At 41.7% G+C, this 22614-nt stretch overlaps 1 protein-coding gene across 2 annotated transcripts in view; it reads right to left on the bottom strand.

Annotated features, from left to right (window-relative positions):
* The window catches only part of PRKAR1B (protein kinase cAMP-dependent type I regulatory subunit beta), a 102226-nt gene that overhangs the window by 33797 nt on the left and 45815 nt on the right, over positions 1–22614 (bottom strand). For both annotated transcript variants that reach the window (XM_075515658.1, XM_075515659.1), the window contains exons 5-6: positions 7920–7981; positions 7119–7165 (exon numbers count right to left, since the gene is read on the bottom strand). In XM_075515658.1, coding sequence (XP_075371773.1) covers positions 7119–7165; positions 7920–7981 — 109 coding nt within the window. The remainder of the gene's footprint in view (positions 1–7118; positions 7166–7919; positions 7982–22614) is intronic.

Here is a 22614-nt window from a genome sequence, read left to right as displayed (position 1 = left end):
AACAACAGCGTTTCCTTTCAGACTTTTAAACTCACCGCAGAAAGAAAATCTCACAGAACATTGAATCTGCTTTTGATTCTCCTCATAATGAAAAAAATGAAAGCAAAAAAAGTTTTAAAAAAGCCAGGCAAACCCAAGCACTTTCCTGGTGAAAAAAGCAGGTAATACTGTGGCTCCTGGATCTTTTTTGTGAGAAAAGCAGGAGAAATGGATGAATGAAATTGGGATTCTGAAAGGCTTGTAACATAATGAGAATTCATGAAAATTTTTAAACTCAATTAATCTGTTGCAAAATTGTCCAGATGTGTATCTGAATGTAGGGATACCCCCTTTCTGTAGGGATTTCACCAGATGGACCCAGGGTTTGCTAAAGTAAAGTAATTCATGTTCTCAGTAAAGTCTCTGGGGTGATGGGGAAAATCTAATAATTTCAATGAGTTTTGGACCACATCCTGCACGTCAGCTGACACTGCATCCTTAACTCTATTTCAGCACACCAAAAATACACATGTTTCTATATGCTCTTTTGTTGAAAAGCGCAGGCTTTGTTATTGCAGAAGAGGTGGTGTGGTGAAATGATTTGTTAACGCAATGGCAATTTCATTAAGGAACATAAACCAGGGTCTGAAGTATAAGCGGGAAATAAACTTATTCCAACATGTATTATTTTAAGCAGTATGGTGACATTTCTTGTTAAAGCAGTATGCATGATATGACTGCAGCCCAGAGAGGGGAATCGCGCTGGTAAAACTCAAGGTAGAGCAAGTAAAGGAGGGACATTTACTGTTGCACAGTTGTTATAAAGAGAGGCTACTACTAAACTGCACTAAGGCTTCTTTAATTTTGCTGTGTTACTTCACAAGACTCCCCAAAACGTATTTGACATCTCGCCTGTAAACAGTTAATGCAAATGGCCATTCCTCCACCCTAAGGGTGTCAGGTTTAAAGTACTCTGAGGTGAAACCAAATCACTGATCTGACAGTCTTTGGGCCCAGCATTCACTCCCCAACTAAAAATGCCATTTCCAGTATCAATCTCCAAAAGACACAACAGTTTGAGAATAACTGTTGTTTCCTAGGAGGAGAACCATTGCACCTCATTCTCTGCAAAGGCCTAAGTCAACAATCAACTTTTGTCTTCATGATGAAGTTAAGGTGCATTGATGGCACGTTACAAAGCCGTTCTGCCCTTTAACAGAGAGTTCAGCTCCACTATGAATCCCTTTAAAATAGATTTTTAAAAAAGAAGTAGAAAGGAAAGTAGCTCTGTTTGTAAGGTGTGGGAAGTAAAGCTATTTTAGGTGCAGAACAGCTTATGAAAGCCAATGTTATATGGCAGCAGCTCAGACAATCTCCTTTATCCTAAAAAATGCTGGGCTGAGGTTTTGGCTCAGGCAGTTTTAGGCATTTGTGAACTCTCACCAAAGTGGCAAATACATAACTGAATTATTCCTAATTATTACTTGACCTGCCGATCACAGCTCCGTAATAGCTGGAACTTTCTTCTTTCATGCAGCTGAAGAGGAATGTAGAACTGCAGATGCTCAAATATAATCAAGCCACCAGGACCACCTACTTTCCACAGATAAAAAGTACTTTAGATTTTTATTGTTTCCCATCATGTGGTATAAGCACTGCAATTTTTGCGGGCTTGAAAACCACACAACTTGGTTCACTTCATTATTTTTTTTAGGAGGCGAATGGGAAGAATGTCCTGTGAACATCAGCAGTTCCTTTCTTCATAGGCTGCGCTACACATACACGCTAAGCGCAAGTGCAGTGAGTCACCCAGTGCTCAATGCAACAGGAATGCATCTTGGCCTCACTCATCTTTGTGTTGTCTAGAGAAGCAGAAAGTAACCTTACCATGAGCAGTAATATAGACATTTTACTTTGAAGGCAGGATACGAACATCCATCTCTGAGCTTCATTGGAGTGAATTTACCTTTACTTCAGTTTGGTATTGCTGATTTCAAGTTAACTTTTAGCATTGTTTTTGCTGCCACTTTGTGATCTATGTGGCCAGTCTAATTTGTTCCAGGCACTGCAAGTTTTAGACCTTAAATCCTCTCCCTCGGATCTGTTTGTAATAATTTGTGCTTTGTGTCTTGTCAAGCCTTAATATTTGTTATCCAAAAATGAAGATGAGGCTTATTTATTCTTGGAAAAATAAGCAAGTCTTAGACATGAAGGGTATTTATATGTGGGTAGTTTTCTCAAATAAAGCCAGTGCTTTATTTGTAGTATGAATGTACTTTTCTTGAATAGAAATATACAAAATTAGAGACTGCCTTGAGAATCCTTAAAAATTCAAGCTGAAAAACGCTAAACTTTAAAATGTTCTCTTTCAAATTTCAAAACGCATCCTTCCGAAATTAGAAAGAACATTAATGATGGAAGAATTCAAACAAAAAATAATCTATGGAATCTAACCATAAAATATAACTAGTTTTAAAATGCAACAGTATTCTCACATAAACCACCATGTAATTTTCATCTTTGTACATACAAATTAGTCAGTTTGTATATACAAATAAGGGCTTCAAGAAGATTTGACCTACAACCAAAAGATAATCTTATCTATTGTCCACAATATTCATGTATAGCTCCACATATAGATTTATACAGCAAATACAGAACCTATTTAAGAAAAAATACTGAGAAATTTTCATTTTGATTTTCACCATACTATAGTTTGGCTGCTGTTGTTTTACAAGAAGAAAACCTGAGAATGACTGTAGAGAAAGTTGCTGTGACATTAAATAGAATAGGAAGTTGTTGAGTCTAAAAAAAATACATCTGTTTTAAAAGGGTAGTTGACGGTGCTTTTTAAAGTAAAAAATGTGAGGTTATAAGATTAAAATAATAAACAGGAAGTCATTTTTATATTTAGAAATATGGATTAGAGATTTTTGCAAGACACATACTTTAGCAGGTACTTTCAACATCTTTAGTGGAAACTATAATTTAAGCTCTGCCAGCTACTTTTTGGCATACATTCACATTTGTCTGAGCAGAAAAGCTTCCGGTAGACAATTGACCTCTAAGACTTCAAACCTCATGCCATCATCTACCTAGTGTAAACTTTATCCATCTGCGGGGCCGGGTCATGAGTTAACAATTCTCCTCAACTCTGAACAGCTAAGGAGGAAGACCGTGACTGATAACGCTATAATGTCCTTTCCCATCCAATGCCTGCTTTGGTCAAAGTATACCTGGTTTGTAGCAGCCAGTGTATGACGGGAAAAAACCAGGATCTCCAAGACCCACCTCTTCCTGATTTCTGAAAACTTTTCTTTTACATATGAAAATTCGTGCCCTTCTCCCTTGGCCCACAGTCCCTGTTGAGTGTGATTGCCACCTGAAGGGCATTGTGCCTTCTTTGGTGTCCACAGTAATACCAGGAAGGAAATGTACAGATACTTTATCTGTGGATTGTTTATAACCTAAGAATAGGGTATAATATACCCTCTGATAACAGGCCTTTATACCCTAAGAAAGTGTAAGAGTTGAGGATAAAGTGTTATATATTTTAAAATATTTTATTTTACTTCTAATTTGACTCAGATTATTTCTAAGGGAAAATATTAGAATGCTCTTACTTACTCTTAGTGGTGCCTATGCCAAAACCCTTAACAGTAAATTACTTTTAAATGTTGGGGTTTTTTTAAACTCAAACCATCACACATTGCTTTTGTTATTTTGGCTTTGTTACTTGGTTCTGTTTGGTTTTGGTTGCATGGTTGACAGATTATATCTTTTTCTAGTTTTACCCTGACTTTCTTCCAGGGCATGGCAATTTTATGATGGCAATTGTGACCTCCATTATGTGTATCTTTGCATGTGTATGGAAAACCTGGGTGCTTATCAGTCATGATGTTCTCAGAGTAAATTGCTCCTTCAATCCAACAGTCCTGGTATACCTGCCACTTCTGGGCAGATCAGGGAAATGACGAAAGCAGATAGGCTGGCCAGGGGTGAAAAGCCTCCATGCATATGCCAACACCAGCTGAACTAGGCAGAAAATGGTTTGAGGCTTTAAGTCTCGGGGTCAATTGTCTACTCTCCAAGTTGCTTTTTTTCTTGGAGAAGGGTGGAAGCATGCCAAAAAACTATCTGGCAAGGCTTAAATGAACTGCAGCTCGCTTACTAGCGGTCTGGATTTTCTTCAGACAATGAGGATTTTAGCACTGCTGCCCAGAAAGTGGAAGAACTCTTTTCTGGGGAGGACGATACACCCTGTGACAGTGCACAGCCATGGGGTCTAGGAACTGCTGCCTTATACAGGAGCAAGTTACTCTGCAGTAACGACCCTGGTACAGGCTTTACTCTGGGCAGGGGGAAGGGGCTCACCTCCCTGCAGCTTCCCAGCAAAGGCAGTCACCATAGGTAACCTCTGCAGCTACCAGGGTGTAGTCCCAACTTGCTCCTGGATGAGTGAACGTTTCTTGCGCCTTGCACAGTATCTTGCAAAGGAATTCAGTGTGTGTTTTGGCTGAAGATATAGGAAAGGCTTAGGAAGGAGAGAGCACCCCGCTGAGGAGATGGGGACAGGAGCGGTGAGGTGCAGCAGGATGAAGGAAGGGGGATGCTGAAGGGGAACAGCATGAGAGTTGGTCACAGAAGAGTTTCGCAAGACTTACAGGGTCAGGAGCTTTGGTTGTCCCTGGAATAAGCTCAGTCCAAATGACATCTCTTAAGTCCTGTTAGGATGTATTTGTCCCACAAGTCATGTCAGAAAACTGTCCGTACGTGTGTCTGAGAAGTGTCAGGATGACGTTATTGTGGATCTGTCCATTTTGATCTGTCCTAGCAGCTATAGGCTGATTTTGGCAATTAGGGGAGTAGGGATTGAGAATGCTCATGAAAGTGAAGTTGCAATCTACTCAATGAAACCCGGTTATTTCATTCATTCCTTAGAAAATCTGCTGTTGCAAGTCTCAAAGCAAGGCAGGAAAAATGTGTCTCCTATATCATACATAACTGACTGGAGGACTGCAAACTACTTGGAATACAAAGAAAACTTCTGCCTTCAACTCTAAAAGCGTAAAACAAAGCTGTGCACTATCCTCTTCCTTTAGCAAAACAGTGAGTCCCACTGAAGTCAACAGAATTTCTCACATGCTTAAAGGCCCACCGGTGCTTATGTAGCTTGTCAAATCAGGGGTCTGGGATAAAATTTTCAAAAACACCTATATAGCTTAAGAGCCTATGTGTAACTGCATTGCAGTGGCACGGAGGCCATTTAGTCACTGTGGCAGTTTTTCAGATTTTTCCCCAAATCCTATCTCAGAAACCTCAAAGGCCCTTGAAATGTTCTGGGAAATATAAGATTACTCTGCATAAGACTTTAATGAACTCAATAAAGCATCTATGAAAAATGATCTGGACACTTGTCTCTTCTTGGGCTATTTGTGGTCAAGATGAAAGAATTTCAACCTTCCATAAAAAAACAAGGAGAACCTCTGATATACAAGTAGCATGAAGCACTAAGGGTGTTTCTGAGTAGATGCCAGTTTATACCTGGGAAGGGAACGAAGATGCCATCTCACCCGACAGAGAATACAGCAGCTGGTGCTCTAAACAAGTCTTTCTCAACATTTGCAGAGCCGTGGCCACCTTGGCCATGAGTGGCAGCCACCAGTTACAGAAAATCCACAATCCACCTTTTTGTTTTCACAAGCAGACACAAAGCTGGCTGGGCCCTGGACATTTATTTTCCCCATTTTGTCACTGCTTTGTAAGAGCAATATGTGCATATGGAAGATCATCTTTTTTGCAATTAATTGCAAGGGTTTTGCAGCCTGTTTTCTGATGTCATTCAGTCCCCCACTATCCCTGAGCCAAACACTGAAGAAAGCTTTCCTAAAGGTTTTGAGCGAGGACAAATTATTTTTAAAGAGGATTAATCTATAAGTTCAATATGCGCATTTGCGTATGTTTGTGGGTCTGATTCAAAGCCAGTGAACTCAGTAAGCTCAGTATCAGGCCCTAACCAATTATTTTAAAACTAAATTTTAGCACTGTTCTATAAATATGCTCTTTTATTTTCTGGCCCTGTGGATGTGGCAATGTTTGCTATTGAGAGGTATGCCTGATAGGAACAGTGAGTCAGACGGATTTCCTGAGGAGCAACTTCCAGAGGCAGAGGCAGAGACAGCATGTGAGGTTTCTCAGTTCCCAACAATACCAATTAGATGGTCTCCTGACACAAACAGACTGCTAAAAAAAATAACTTTCACTAAAAAAAACTGTATGCCTCCTGCCCAGATTTAAAATAAATCACTTTCTTCTTTAAATATGCCAAACAAAACTCATCTGGGCATCCGAAGAGCAACGTTGCTAATGAGCAAGCCTGTCCTATCCAACAAGTGTGGATACGTAAGGTGTGTGGAGAAAATTCAGTCAAATGAGGAACTTGTAGCAAAACTGCAAAAGGGTGAGTTTCATACGGGATAAAAATGATAAGAGGTGAATAGATTACAATATGGAAGGCAGGTTCAGAACGAAGCTTCTTTTCAAAGACTTGCTGATTAAACCACCACATACTCCTGTAAACATTTTGTGGTCTAACAGATCACTTTACCCTTATAACAATCCTTGCTTTATTAATATGCTGCATTGTTCATATATTTGGACCTAATTTTAAAAGCAAATTAAGGTTTCTAAGACGAAACTCGCTGCCTCAGGCTGTATCTCAATTTGGGGGAAAAAAAAACCCAACACATGACCTAAGCTAACTGATTAAAGAAAATATTTTCCTTATGCTTGATCTGAACCCTCGGGTGCATTCCAGCGTGGTGGCCTGCTCTGCCAAAGACTGCACACCTCCAGGTGTGGTTAGGGTTCTAAAGATAATGTCATTTGCTTGGGTTTGATACCATGTTTTCCTGCTTGGAATGGACAAATAAGCTAGGATGTAAAACATGCCAATTATAAAATTATGCACAAATGACTTAACACAACAAAAGCAAAGTAATGAGACCAATCCTGTGAAATCTATTTCAAGAAGAAAGGAGACAGAACCACGGCACATGGCTGGATAGAGCTGTGTGCCAGAGCATACAGTTTTATTATGTAGTTTCAAAATAAATATTATACTGTAAGAGTGTACTTACATCCACCTCGCCTTGGTCAATCACATAGAAGTTGTCTCCTTCGTCACCTGGAAGCAAAATACAAAAGGTGATTGTTTCCTGAAGGTCTGCTAAACTATCCAATAATTTCCTGTCTCCATATTTAATCCTGTACCTATCTGCACAGGTTTGTACACCAGATTACTTACAGAGAGGTTCATTTTCTGAAATGTCCTTGCCTACTTGCCTTCATAAATCAAAATATCACTATGATTTCTTCCTATTAATATCTTTCAGTTGCATTACTTTATCTCTTTTGATTGATTCAACACTTCATTCAGTGTAAACACACAAGAGGCTTTAATATAGCCTGAGGGTAATGAAGTCCTCCACAACACGCTGCAGGCATGCAGGTAAGTTGCCAAGTGTGATAACTACGATACAGCACAATGAGGTGTTGAATATTCCCAACAACCATAAAAATATTTTCCATCTCTCATTACTCTCAGCTAGCCTGTGCCACCCTTATGCATTCTCAGCTGTGCTTTACTTCCTGACTATCTTCAGGTAAGGAATGAATATTTTAATTTGAAATGCTATTTATCTACATTTAACTGCAGCACTTTGAAACCCTGGAGATCTACCAGCGTGGTTTTGTAGGAGATCTCTGCACATGTAGCAAAAGACCTGCATCCATGCACTCATGATATAGCTGCACACTTAGAAGCTTTTAGAATATGGTTATTCTTCCCATTAAGCAAAGAGGGTGAAATCTCAAACGGAGAGATGTGGATTGTACAATCTCAGCAAACATACAAGGGAAAAAACGAGGGGAAGAATTACCCTGTTGTATGACTGTTTCTCCTGCGATGTGTGTGACGGGGAACATGGCATCGAATATGTCACTGGAAAAGAAAAGAAACATTTATTAATGAATCAGACCTACTTCTTATCTAGCCAGTAGACCTACCTTCATTGTTTCATTTAGCCTTCATTAACAGATTTTGCAGAAAAAGAACAGGAAAATGTTAGTTGTAACTGGAAAGTGAGCCCCCGCTTGGCAAGAAATCAAAATAACTAGTTTGGCACAAGCTGTGGTTTAAAACTAAGTGAGACCATGATTCAGTGCATGCTATTTTGAAAGAACTCCCGAATTATATGCATATAGGCCTCTTCTTATAGCACTGCACAAACTAGCCAGCTTGAGTATTTTATTGTCTAAGCGGACAGATTTCAGATTTTCAGCTGCGATCAGTGTGTGTCACAGCAGTAATTGCTAGATGCCTAAACGGGAGCTCTCCTCTTCTGAACATCTGGCTTCGCATTTACAAGCAAAACCTGTTCCACAATACAGAGCACATTTGGAAAGGTAGAGGGCTCTAAATTAATGTAGCATAAGAGCTGGCAAGAGAGCGCACTCACAGTGCAGAAGAGGCCAAACTCTGAAAATCTGAGTGAGTTACTCGTGAGAAGGGAATTTGACCAATGCTACAGAAACACCGAAGCTGCAGAAGAGCCTTGTGCTCATTAATCATCGCTGAATTACACACCTTACTGTGGTCTCCAGCATACTGTCACATATCCTTAAAAGGCCAGGCAGAGCAGTAAGGACGGGAACGCACCCTGCACCAACACTTTCGGCAACTTGCCCAAATCCAGTCCTTTGTTTATTGAGGGAGACAGCAGGCTCCCTGGAGCCAGGGCTTCCTTTCCCCACATCAGATTTTGGAGAACTTATTTTCAGAAGCATGAACCACACCGAGACGGGCACTCCCCACCTCTCTTCCCCTTCCTATGCATCAGTCTCAAGGGCAAAGGAAATAGCTCCCCGACACAAACAAAAGGCAGCAAGGAGGAATTGTTAACCAGTCTCTTCCCTGGTCTGGTCTAGGAATGGTCCATCCAGGGACAACCGACGACAGTGGCAAGATGAAACACTTCAGCCTGGAATGGAGCAGAGTCCTCACAATCATAACGGAGCACAAACAGGGAAGAAACCTAAAATTTTCATCAAAATAGCCAGAAGATCAGCAAACAAACCCGTGCTACATTTCAATGCCTTATATGGGAAATGCATACTGTAAAATCCCATTATTAGCTTATTTCCTGTTCAACTGTTCCAGAACTTATTCAGGCTCAGTTCTAGGAAATGTTTCACTCCGAAGTTCAAATTGGTCATGTCTTTCCTCTTCAGCAGCCAGAATGTTTTTGCTCAGTGTCACAGGTCTGTGTCAGCACCACTGGTAGGAGAACTGGGAGATTTCAAACCAGGCACCTCCTGCTGCTCTGCAGTACCTGCAAGGGATGCTTAGCCCGTGACCTATAATAAAATGATGTATTTTACCCCTGTTGTTTCATCAGGCCCACCCTGTGCTATTCCTACTCACATTCAGGAAATACCTCGACCACTGGTAAAAAGCTTGCTCAGAGGCTCTAAGGAGAAACCTCTTTCTCACCTCATTCTGAGCACCAATGCAAAGATCTATAATAAATTATTCTGAAAAGTATACGAACTGTATTCTTAAATCCACTAAACTCATTTTTAATGATCTTAAATGGGTTCAGCATTTCTCCAGTTCAAGGGACTTCTCTGTTGGCAGAAAACAAGCATCTGCCTGATGCAGGCTGTGGAGCTGGTCCCTGTGCAAACCCTCAGTGCCCTCAGCCTAAAAGAAATAGGATCTGAGGTTCAGATGGGGGAAAGTACCGCGATGGTAGGTGCCAAATTGGCATGAATCAAAATGGAAAGTGATCGAGGGACCTTATGTCAATAAGGCAAGTCTAACTGTTCTTCGGTAGCTCTGGGACTTGGAAATTTGGTATGACAGAGGCTCATTTGCCTCCCCGTGGTTTCCCCTTGGCCGTGCTTGGGCACCTCACAGAGCTTTAGAAACTGTCCTGCAGCCTGGGGAAGGTTTACCAGAAGAAAAGGCACTCCGCGTGGCAAAGATGAAAGTCTTCAATGCGATACATCCAAAAATAGACACAACACTGTGAATATCAATAACCAAACCAAAATGTGACTGTTTGAACAAACTTGGAAACTTTTTTTTTAAATAGAAATACAGAGGAAATACCTACCCACAGTTTCAGCCTTTCATCTTTGTTTTAAGGCTGTATTTTATTTATAACTTAACAACTGATGTACAAACAGTGCCCAATAAATTATGTATAGCACTGCACCCTTCTCCAAAATGTTCCACATCTCATTTTTACACCTTTTAGTTTTATCAAAAAAACTCTTTAAAAGTCACAAACTTTCAGCTGACGGTGTAATGAACCCAAAGATTATTAGCAGCAACAGCAGTTTTACACTAATATTCTGCTGCCTAGAATATTAGTGTAAGTATTCTAGCACTGCATTTATGATGTGTTTCAGCAAAGTCTCCATCTTATTAGACCAAGGCTTGGATTCTTAAAGAGACCTTTGAAGGACACGGCATCAAACATTAGCCTAAAACACATATAAATACACAGGCACACAAGGTACCCAAAGTCTTGGTGATATTGATTTACATTTCCAAAGTGAAACAAGGACATATCTTTGACAAATAAATGCAAGTGACCAATAATATCATGACTGTCACTGGAAACACATCATCACGTTTCTTTTCTACTAGGGAACTATTATTCTTAACTGATATGGTTAGGCCAAGATCTCTCACAGTGATTAATGAGTCGGAGTGTTTCTGCTTTTGAATGCTCAATTTGAGATTCATTAAATATACTCAGATCTCTAGTTCTGCTATTTCAGCTGTTGTTCCATGAGACCGCAACCACGAGAGATGCACTGCATCCAGCACATCCCAAGTTCAGCATCAGTACTTGGAGGGCTCTTTCTCACCTTCTCCAGAGCCAAGGGTTTTGCAAGTTTTTGCAAAACTTTGCAAAAGGCTTTGCAAGTTTTTCACAGCTTCCCTACCTACTTCCAAAGGATCTCTATCTGGTTACTCATGGCACTTGGAGTCAAACATTTGTTCCAATCAAAAGGTGTCAAGGGCAATTTTGGCTTGGAAGTGTAGTTGCAGGTGGGACTGTATGTACCTGAATATCTCCATTTGGATCCAAAGGGAGATGCTAGCAGGACATTACTGATGTTTTCCAGGGGGATTTATGCATGTTTAATTCTTTGTAACTTTTTGATAGTATCATTCAAAAACTTCAAGAAAAGATGGTGAGCAGCACAGAACATACAGAGAGCAGTTAACTAGCCCAACAAAGGGAAACCAAGAAATGCATTTAGACATGAAATCTCTATCTATTCAGTTAAAATGGGGCGTGGGTAAAAGATGTGAAGAGAAAACTTCCTACCCTGGTACAGCCCTCAGATTATTATCCATTATTGATTTTTCAGGCAGGCAGCAATGAAGCTGCAACTAGAAGTCAAAGGGCAATCAAGAGAGACTTCAGGGCCTTGGGACGACTGGTTAGGGGATGAGGAGCACAAGTAGTGTTCTCCTCTATCCTTCCAGTTGCAGGGAATGATGAGGGAAGAAACAGGAAGAGCCAGCAGATCAATACCTGGCTCCAAGCCTGGTGTCACCGGCAGAATTTTGGGGGTTTTGATCATGGGTCAGTCTACATGACACCAGGCCTGCTGGTGACAGACTGAATACACCTATCTCAAGGGGGGAAAGGATCTTTGCACAGGAGTTAGCAGGGCTCATTGAAAGAGCTAAACTAGATTTGAAGGGGGAAAGGGATAAAAGCAGGCTTGCTAGAGATAAGCTTGAGGGTGGCACACTAATGTTTAAGGGATGGTGTGCTAGTGAGGTCCTTCGGTCTGCCGTCTCAGTGGAGGTAAGGGATGGAGATCCATGCAGCAGCAAAGACAAAAGGGTTATGGATGCATTAGAAACCACAGAAGCACTTGAGAATGGTCACGTAGGAATGAGGGCTTCTCCCCCCAAAAAGGTGACAGGATCAATAGCCCAACTGAAGTGCATCTACACCAATGCACGCAGCATGGGCAACAAACAGGAGGAGTTGGAAGCCACTGTGCAGCAGGAAAACTATGATATAGTTGCCATCACGGAAACATGGTGGGGTGACTCAACTGGAGTGCTGCAATGGATGGCTATAAACTCTTCAGAAGGGATAGGCAAGGAAGGAGGAGGCGGTGGGGTAGCCCTGTATGTTAGGGAGTGTTTTGACTGTCTAGAACTTGACGGTGGTGAGGACAGCATTGAGTGTTTATGGGTAAGAATCAGGGGGAAGGCCAACAAGGCAGATATCACGGTGGGATTCTGTTATAGACCACCCAACCAGGATGAAGAGGCAGACAAAATATTCTACAAGCAGCTGGGAGAAGTCTCACAATGACTAGCCCTTGTTCTCGTGGGGGACTTCTACTTACTAGGCGTCTGTTGGAAATACAATACAGCGGAGAGGAAACAGTCCAGGACGTTCCTGGAGTGTGTGTAGGAGACCTTCCTGACACAGCTGGTGAGCGAGCCAACTAGGGAAGGCGCCCGCTGGACCTGTTGTTTGTGAACAGAGAAGGGTTTGTGGGTGATGTGACGGTTGGAGGCTGCCTTGGGCACAGCCACCACGAAATGATGGAGTTTTTGATTCTTGGAGAAGTAAGGAGGGGAGTCAGCAGAACTGCTCCCTTGGACTTCCGGAGGGCAGACTTTGGCCTGCTTAGGAGCCTGGTTGACAGAGTCCCTTGGGAAGCAGTCCTGAAGGGCAAAGGAGTCCAGGAAGGATGGACGTTCTTCAGGAAGGAAATCTTAAAGGCGCAGGAGCAGGCCGTCCCCATGTGCCGAGAGATGAGCCAGCGGGGAAGAAGACCGGCCTGGCTGAACAGAGAGCTTTGGCTGGAACTCAGGAAAAAAAGGAGAGTTTATGACCTTTGGAAGAAGGGGCAGGCAACTCAGGAGGGCTACAAGGATGTCATGAGGTTATGCAGGGAGAAAATTAGAAGGGCCAAAGCCCAGCTAGAACCTAATCTGGCTACTGCCATAAAAGACAATAAAAAATGTTTCTATAAATACATTAGCAACAAAAGGAGGGCTAAGGAGAATCTCCATCCTTTATTGGACACGAGGGGAAACACAGTGACAAAGGATGAGGAAAAGGCTGAGGTACTTAATGCCTTCGTTGCCTCAGCCTTTAACAGTAAGACCAGTTGTTCTCCGGGCACCCAGCCCCCTGAGCTGGAAGACAGGGACGGGGAGCAGAATGAAGCCCCCATAATCCAAGAGGAAATGGTTAGCGACCTGCTACACCACTTAGACACACACAAGTCTATGGGGCCGGATGGGATCCGTCCAAGGGTACTGAGGGAGCTGGTGGAAGTGCTCACCAAGTCATTTTCAATCCTTTACCAGCAGTCCTGGCTAAGCGGGGAGGTCCCAGCTGACTGGAGGTCAGCAAATGTGACACCCATCTACAAGAAGGGCTGGAAGGAGGATCCGGGGAACTACAGGCCTGTCAGCCTGACCTCAGTGCTGGGGAAGGTTATGGAGCAGATCATCTTGAGTGCCATCACGTGGCACGTACAGGACAACCAGGTGATCAGGCCCCGTCAGCATGGGTTTATGAAAGGCAGGTCCTGCTTGATGGACCTGATCTCCTTCTATGACAAGGTGACCCACTTCATGGATGAGGGAAAGGCTGTGGATTTTGTCTACCTAGACTTTAGCAAAGCCTTTGACACCATTTCCCACAGCATTCTCCTGGAGAAACTGGCTGCTCATGGCTTGGATGGGTGTACACTTCGCTGGGTAAAAAACTGGCTGGATGGCCGGGCCCGAAGAGTGGTGGTGAATGGAGCTAAATCCAGTTGGTGGCTGGTCACAAGCGGTGTTCCCCAGGGCTCTGTGCTGGGACCAATTCTGTTTCATATCTTTATCAATGATCTGGACGAGAGGATTGAGTGCACCCTCAGTAAGTTTGCAGACAACACCAAGTTGGGTGGGAGTGTTGATCTGATTGAGGGTAGGAAGGCTCTGCAGAGGGATCTGGACAGGCTGGATCGATGGGCCGAGGCCAGCTGTGTGAGGTTCAACAGGGATAAATGCTGGGTCCCACGCTTGGGCCACAGCAACGCCATGCAACGCTACAGGCTTGGGGAAGAGTGGCTGGAAAGCTGCCCAGCAGAAAAGGACCTGGGGATGCTGGCTGACAGCCAGCTGAATATGAGCCAGCAGTGTGCCCAGGTAGCCAAGAAGGCCAGTAGCATCCTGGCTTGTATCAGAAATAGTGTGGCCAGCAGGACTAGGGAAGTGATGGTCCCCCTGTACTTGGCACTGGTGAGGCCGCACCTCGAATGCTGTGTTCAGTTTTGGGCCCCTCACTCCAAGAGAGACATTGAGGGGCTGGAGCGTGTCCAGAGAAGGGCAACGGAGCTGGGGAAGGGTCTGGAGCACAAGGCTGATGGGGAGCGGCTGAGGGAACTGGGGTTGTTCAGCCTGGAGAAAAGGAGGCTGAGGGGAGACCTTATTGCTCTCTACAACTACCTGAAAGGAGGTTGTAGCGAGGTGGGGGTCGGTCTCTTCTCCCAAGTAACAAGCCATAGGACAAGAGGAAATGGCCTCAAGTTGTGCCAGGGGAGGTTTAGATTGGATATTAGGAAAAATTTCTTCACTGAAAGGGTTGTCAAGCATTGGAACAGGCTGCCCAGGGAAGTGGTTGAGTCACCATCTTTGGAAGTATTTAAAAGGCTTGTAGATGTGGTGCTTAGGGACATAGTATAGTGGTGGACTTGGCAATGCTAGTTTAATGGTTGGACTTGATGATCTTAAAGGTCTTTTCCAACCTAAATGATTCTGTGATTCTAAAAAATACCATCTGTCTTCTTAGGGAATATCAAAATTTAAAAGACTTTTTTAAAAAGGTCAAAGATATCAAAGGCTTGCCACAAGTTTTAACACATAAAGTGTCTTCCATGAGTGTACAGGAGAATTGCAAACAGCTGCAATCAGACCTGAAATCACAGGGGCTGATCCTCTGCTGTCTGTCATCTGTAATGACTTCTGGTCACCTGTCCAGGCTGAGCCAATTCCCTTTTCATACAAAGAAGGAAAACTCCACTCAAATCAATGAGACAGCGAAGAGTCTATCACAGTGATTGCAAAATAAATATGATGAAACACTTTGCTGATTTAATTCAGTAGCATTTTATAGACACCATTTGCCAAGATGCAAAGGACTGTGCTTAAGAGGAAGCCAGCAGAGAGGGCAGGGCCAAGGGGCTCTCTTTCTCACAAGAAAAAGTGAGTGATAAAAAGAAATCATCTCATCTGCTTTTACACCGAGGCCGCTTGGAGTCAACGTAGAGTATGAGATAGACAAAAAAAATAATGTGCACTGCAGGTAATATAGCACTGGCGTCAGGCAACCAAGAAGCAGCTTGTTAAAACAAAGCGAGAGAAGGAGGATTCCAAGCACTTTCAGAACCACACCATGGCAATGGCCAAAATAGGGAAACTATGTAAGACAATTTATCAGTTTCACAATCAGATTTCTTTCCAGCCCTTGCTGTGCTGAATGCATCGCAGGAAAGGAAAAATGGAAGAGACAAAATATATACGTGTTAGGCAAAAATGGAAAATCCTCGTTATACCTGGAGGTTATAATTTGTCAGAGTTCAATCAGAACAATTTAACTGTGTAGGCAGACTCAGAAAGCCTTCAATGTATGCACTATACAGAGTTTTTTCTTCTTTTGCTATCTCTCTAGTAAAACAAAGCAAGTCCTGTATTGTTGAGGATAGCTTTAAAAGATATGTCGCTGCTCTGGCATAATTCAACAAATGACATGCATCATTTGCTCGGAGTGAGGCTGCCCTAGCAGGAGGATTCCAGTGTTTTAAACCTTTCCTACTTACATACCTTTAAAGTTTAGTAAACACAGTTGATAGTAACTCTGCCTTTCATTAGCTGTAGCTCTTATATCTGGGTACTATTTTAAGATTTCGGGGCAGGGGGGAGATCTCTTCTTGTGTATGTCTAATATTTTCTTACAATGCATTTCCTGAAAAGATAACAACTTTCTAGCAATCGTTCTAACAACCGCTTCTCCTGCTCTGTAATGATGAAGAGCACAGAATTTAAACCAGATGACTGGCTTCAATTAACATCTATGTAGTGAAGGAATAAATGCAGTACTTTACCACTGAATAAAATGTGAGGGTCTATGCTATGTGTAAGTATAAGGCTTCAATCCACACTGCTTGTTCCTAGGAATGCTGCATGTCATTGCTGATGTACAATACTGAAACCACCGAGAAACAATTACTATTATTTACTGACAACTGAGAATAAAAGCAATGCACACAGGTAAAATAAGATTCCTTTTTAGAGGTATTTAAAACTAACAGCCCGGAGCTTACAATTGCTATAATCAAATATGTGGTGACACAGGCATGTACCTAACAGGGAGAGTGAAGAGACAGAAGCCTTAATGAAAACATTACCCATCTACTTCTGTTATTTTTTTTCCCTGTTAGGACAGCAACAAGTTAATTACAGCAGCGTACAAAGCTATTAACAATTGAGAAGATTTAATTACTTCAGTATAATGGCCAATATTTAGGTATTATTACAATTAAGACATACCTTAGTTTTACTGTAATGATCATATAAGTCTTTGAAATCAGACATGAGAAGACATTCTGAATGGCAGGTTAAAATTAAAGTCCATATCTAATTCTATAACATTTATTAAGTCACAAGTCCACATAACTAACAGGCACGTGAAACAGAAAGAAATAAAAAATTGTCATCTTCTATTTCTGTGAAGTATTTCCATTTTTACTGTTTTATGAACTCTTTTTATAGGTTCATGACATTACACCGAATGAACTGAATGAAACTTTATGAGCAGAGCATCAATTCATTTTACAGACTCTATACATCTATGTGTCAATGGTTCACATCATCTTCAACATGTTAACAATAGCTTTCAAAGAGAAAGAGCGTGTGCAGAGACCTTCACCTGGAAAACCATCTGCCATGGCCAACTGCAACAACAGGGTGACCCTCTAAAAAGGGGCAAAGCCTTGTGGTTCAAGAGAGACAAGATCCAATCCCACATTCTATCCCATTGTTTTCACCTTGGCCTCTTTTCCTCCCGTCCACCCCTCAGAAGCATAATTTCAAGTCATGCTGCCAAGGCCTTGGTTGTACCACGCCTGTCCAAGAGGCAGGGCTGGGTGGAAATGTAACTCAGGTCCATCTCTTACTATCATCTCTAGCTAACCTTTCACAAGGTTGAGGGAAGACCCACACTTCCTTCAAATAGTCCCAGTTCCAGACCCATCAGCATAAGAAGCCCTGTGGCAAGGCACACAATGGATGCTGGGAGGTAGAGGAGGACATTACGCAATGTTCATGCTAAGCCACATATCACACAGTTCTAACACCGAACTGCAGCCACACAGCCTCCCTTCTAGCAAACCCAGCTGAACACAGGGCAGCTCTCCAGAGTCTCTCACTGCAGACCAGTTTCATACATTTTCACAGTTCATAGTTGAAGGACAACTGCAGACTGGGCTGTACCAACAAGAGTGTAGCCAGCAGGCTGAAGGACTTGATTATTTCCCTCTGTTCAGTAAGACAGCCTGGAGTACTATGTCCAGTTTTGGGCTCCCCCATCCAAGAAAGACATTGACAAACTGGAGCCAGTCCACAGTGGCCACCAAAATGGTCCAAGGCCTGGAGCATACAGCAGGTGGAGAGAGGGTCGAAGAACTGTGTTTATTCTTTTACGAAAAGAAGATTGGGTAGATCTTATTGCTGTCTGCAAGTGCTTAATGGGAGGCTGTAGAGAAGACAGAGCCAGACTCTTCTTAGAGCTGCACAGCAGAAGGATATTAAGGCGATAGGCACAAATGAGAACAGAGGAAATTCCCACCTGACATAACGAAAAAAATTTCACTATGAGGGTGGTCAAGCACTGGAAGAGGGGCCCAGGGAAGGGAGGTTGTTTCAAAACTCAACTGGGCAAGGCTCTTGGTTAGAGCAGCCAACTCTGACCAGACCTGCTTTGAGCAGGAGGTCAGAGCAGGGATGTCTGGAAGCCCCTTCCACCCACCAGGAGCCCAGGGTCTGGCACCGAGCTTCTCCCAGTGGGAGAGATGAGGTGGTCCCGCGCTCAGCCACAGACACCGGGGAGGCGGGGGAGCGTGAGTCAGGAGGCCAGCTGGAGGAAATCCCATGCATAATGCATGGAAAATATGCTCTCTGTGTACTTATGTAGGAATATCTGCGTGCTTCTGCATGAATAATTGCAACGAGACTGTATCCCAACCTCACATCACTAATACCAATGCTCATCAACAAAGTCTGTGCATATCAGGAGGCCTTCATTAGAAATTAGGTAACATTTGGGGGGGAATAAAACAGTTTGCTGAAACTGAATATTCCTGTGGAAAATGGCTGATGTCATTTCCCATTTAAAATGTTTTCAAAGTTTTGAAACCGTCTAAATGTCCTACTGTGATATCTTCAGAAGATCGACTTTTCACTATAAAATCAAAATAAGGCATTGTTGAAAATGATATTACAGTTGAACTTAATCATATTTGTTTGCTTGTTTTCTGTGTGTGAGCATTCTCAAGATTTTCATCTTGGAACTAAGATTCAAGATGGGGGAAAATTTTAAATGCCAAAAGAAAAACAAACAAGGAAAAAAAAACCCCAGAGAAACTTAGGTCAATAAAATACACTTCCTACTTGGTTAAGATGTACAAATATTTATATACACATATAGAGAAACACACATACTAGACTGCACAGGCTTCTTTCTGTTTTAGTAGGTACAGGATAGCGATTAGGAACTCTTTCCTTAGCCAGCAGGTACCGGACTGTAATGCAAAGACAGAGACATTTATGGAGGTTATATACTATAAGAATACAGCATTGCTGCAAACATACTCTACTGAAGCTTTTACTTTGGGAAAGCTCCAAATACATTATTATTAAAAGCACAGAAGGGCACTGTAACGAAGTCAAAGGCGTTATTTGTATGTGTTGGCATTGTAGAAGTGACCCAGGGAAATGCTTAGCACAATGACAAACCATGTACTGCAGACAAAGTGGGCCAAATTCATCCCTGGCGACACCGAAGCAAGGTTGGTGTATTTGAGCTGACTAAAGAGAAGGATGGCCCTTTAAGTCACAGATAAGTATATATGATTTACATTTTCCACATAATTAATTACTTGTCATTTTCTCAAACATTCTGGAACAGCAATGGTGGATGCCATGCTGAAAAAATAAGTATTTTAACTTAATAGCTGAAAGAAAATTGCTTCTGGTGGGACGGAAACACAACACCACAAGAATAATTATCATCCCCAAAACAAGTCTCTGTTGTTATTAATATGAAGCAAATTCCACCAGTGATAAAGGGTGACCATAACAAAGTTCCCATATTTGAACAATTTATTCCTTCTGGTACTTTTAAATCTCTTCACTCTTTAATGTCAAGCTCCCTCTTCTGGACTATCCCAATGAAGTGAGAGTCACTACGCACTACTCCTCATCCTTACTTTAGTAATCAGGTAATACGGCTAAAGAAGCCCTTGGTAAATGGCGCTCATACAGATAGCTAATCACCGTGTCCCAATTTCATGGTTACTACGGCTGACGTTCTTTGAAAATATAATAGTATATGCTGAGATTTAAAGAGCTCCCAGAGGTTTGCAGTTATAAATGCACTATTATGCGATCTCTTGGAGTAGATGATGGAGGAAATGTCCCTCAACACAGGGACACAGGACATATATCCCTAGGGATATGCCTATATAGGGATATAGGACGTTATTTTAAATAATGAACTATGATAAATTGTATTTCGCATGTACTTAAGTAAATATGAACAAAACCCTACTATGTACATTACCTTACTGTTCACATTATGCAGTGAAGAGAAATACCTCCCCCACAACAGTAATAGCATTTTTTGTTTTGCCTTTGAGATTGAGGTAGAGGACATTCTCTCATGAAAATGAAATTATATATATTTATGTTTTCTTGCATCCCTGTGATTAGCAAACTGTTGATAGAGAAAGTTTTATTCTAATAATTCACCCAATTTTCCTATTCAGAGCATGTCTACAAACAAACTGTTGTGGTTGTAGAACTTGGGCATGAACACAATAGTAATCTATTTTCATTATTCTATTTTATTTTACTTTTTTTATGCACTCTGTGCAAGAATGACTTCTAACAGTTTTCTATAAATATGGGAAAATTAAATTGTATTTGATAATTATGATTGTTCCTTCAAATCATATACTTACTGCTCCTACATGCTATTTTTATGACTACAGCTTCTGCACCTAGATGAAAGGCTTGAGTGCCACAAGACAGCACCTGTGCCTGGCAACTGTATCAGCACAAAAGTAGATAAGAATTATCAGGTATTAGGTTCAAATCTTTTCCCTTCCGTGCCTGGTAGCCCTTGCCATTAACATAAAAATCAGAATACTGCAAGAACGCTAAAGATGCTAATGCTAAAGAATGACACGATGCTAAAGAATGACAAGATGCTCAATATAAATGCAGTTGGAGGGGTTTTTTTATCATGTTCATTTAAAATAATTTTGTACTTTGGGAAACTCCTAGGGTAATTCTGGTAGTACGTGTTTCAATACGTAGTGCCACTAGAAAAGCTCAGAAGCGATCAGAGACTGAAGCCAAGGCTCTGCAGAGTTGTAGTTCCCAAGTCACTCAGCGGCGTGCCTGCTGCGAGTCAGAGGAACGCATGCTGCAACTAATCAAGCAGTGTTTGACATGCGTCTCCTCTGGCTGACAAGCACATAACATCCAGCTGCAAGCATCTCCCACATCTTGCTTAATTAATTTCCATCCTTGTTGTGTGCTCCCACACCTGGAGATATCAAACAGCTGTGTATAATAAAAACATTTTAACCTGTGTTAGTGGATAGGATTCAATTTAGTTTATAATTGGATCAGTAAACGAAACCATTATAAAATAGCTGATAAAGGTTCCCTAGAATGAGTCAGAATTATTTTTTAAAAGTGTGTAAATCTAGTGTTAAATAGCTGATGAATAAAATTCGTAGCTGACACAAAACCACATGTCCACAAGCACTTGCTTTTCTATTTGCATATCTATTATAGCTTACAGACATGTGCAAACTCATACACCCACACCTTTTCCTTATGTTTTCCCTAAGTTTATCATTACTCCCCTTCATCTCTGATTCATAGCATTTTTGAGATAGAATCTTTTACAATAAAATGAACTAGAGATAAAATTTCCCTAGACCGTAAATACTTCTTTTGTAGGAGCTTTTTAGTGAACTATCGCAATTAAGCAGCTTCATTTTTTACAGCTCCACTAATTCAAAGAAGGAGAAAATAGAGATCGATCAGATCAGATGGTACATGCATTTTTTCTTAAGTGACCTGTATTTGCAGGGGTCTGAAGGACAGGGAGCTTTTTAAGCATGAAGAGCTGTTTAAATCTATAGATGCACAAACACAGACCTATGGGCATGCTTTCTTCATACCTATATAAATAAATTCAGATGCAGTTACGTTACTTCGTTCCATCTTTCTTAGTAATTTTCTTTCCAGATCTTCACTAACCACTAAAATGTACATCGAAGACATCTTGACGACACCCAGCAGTATCACTGGCAGCAACACCTGCTACTTCGAACCTCACAGCACTAATTCCCTGGCAGTTTGCTGTGTTTTATAAAACCTGCCTAGCAAACATGGCACTAATCTCTTTTTCCTGCATTTTGCTGCAAACATTAAAAAAATCAAGAGTGCCCAACGTTAAACTCTGCAATGTAATGTGCACAGGTCTACTTTTATCTTTCCACGGTGATAGCAAATCCGGAAATCTCAGCTATGTTGGGCTTTCATTAGCATTGCCGGGATGGGAGAGGAGAAAAGGCAGTGTTGTATATGCCTTCCTGCATATCTGCAGTACATTTTTTAAATGCCTGGTTGAAAGGGAACATGAAGAATTCGTCAGGCAGGCTGGTGGATCAGTATTAACGCAGACGTTTGTGGTCACTCTTAGTCCAAACCTTCAAACCCCTTTTGCTTGGCTCTGCTAACTCCATGTTTGCCTTCATGCCAGTATCATTTTTAAGCAATTTCTCAGCAGGAAGAATTGTATTTATGGCATTAAATAAACTCAGCCCCGAAACAAATTGCAAAAAAACTTGCAGGAGTACATTATCACACGACTCATGTTGCTTCCTCCCAACTAAATAACCCTCCCGGTTCACAGATTTCTGTTTAATTTGGCCTCTGGCATGACAGAAAGGAATTTTTTGCCCATTTACACAACTCTATGAATCAAACATTGACAAGAGTAAGCTGCTCTTCAGTCTGACTAGAGGCATGCACCGAAAAACAGCCAAGTGCTGTGCTTGCTCTATCAGGTCTCACGCATAAACCAGCTACGATATGGCCGGTAGCATACAAATCCCTCTGAAAAAAAAATGCTTCACGGTTCCTTCTCTTGAAGACTTGATGTATCAGCAGGTATAATTGCTCTAAATCTTGAATCCTGGCTGGGTACGCTGCTGTGAACTGCTCCA

This window comes from Mycteria americana, chromosome 12, assembly GCF_035582795.1.
Source record: "Mycteria americana isolate JAX WOST 10 ecotype Jacksonville Zoo and Gardens chromosome 12, USCA_MyAme_1.0, whole genome shotgun sequence".
NCBI classification, from domain to species: domain Eukaryota; kingdom Metazoa; phylum Chordata; class Aves; order Ciconiiformes; family Ciconiidae; genus Mycteria; species Mycteria americana.
The sequence above is the reverse complement of the archived record's forward strand: the minus strand, read 5'-3'. Positions and strand labels throughout refer to the sequence as shown.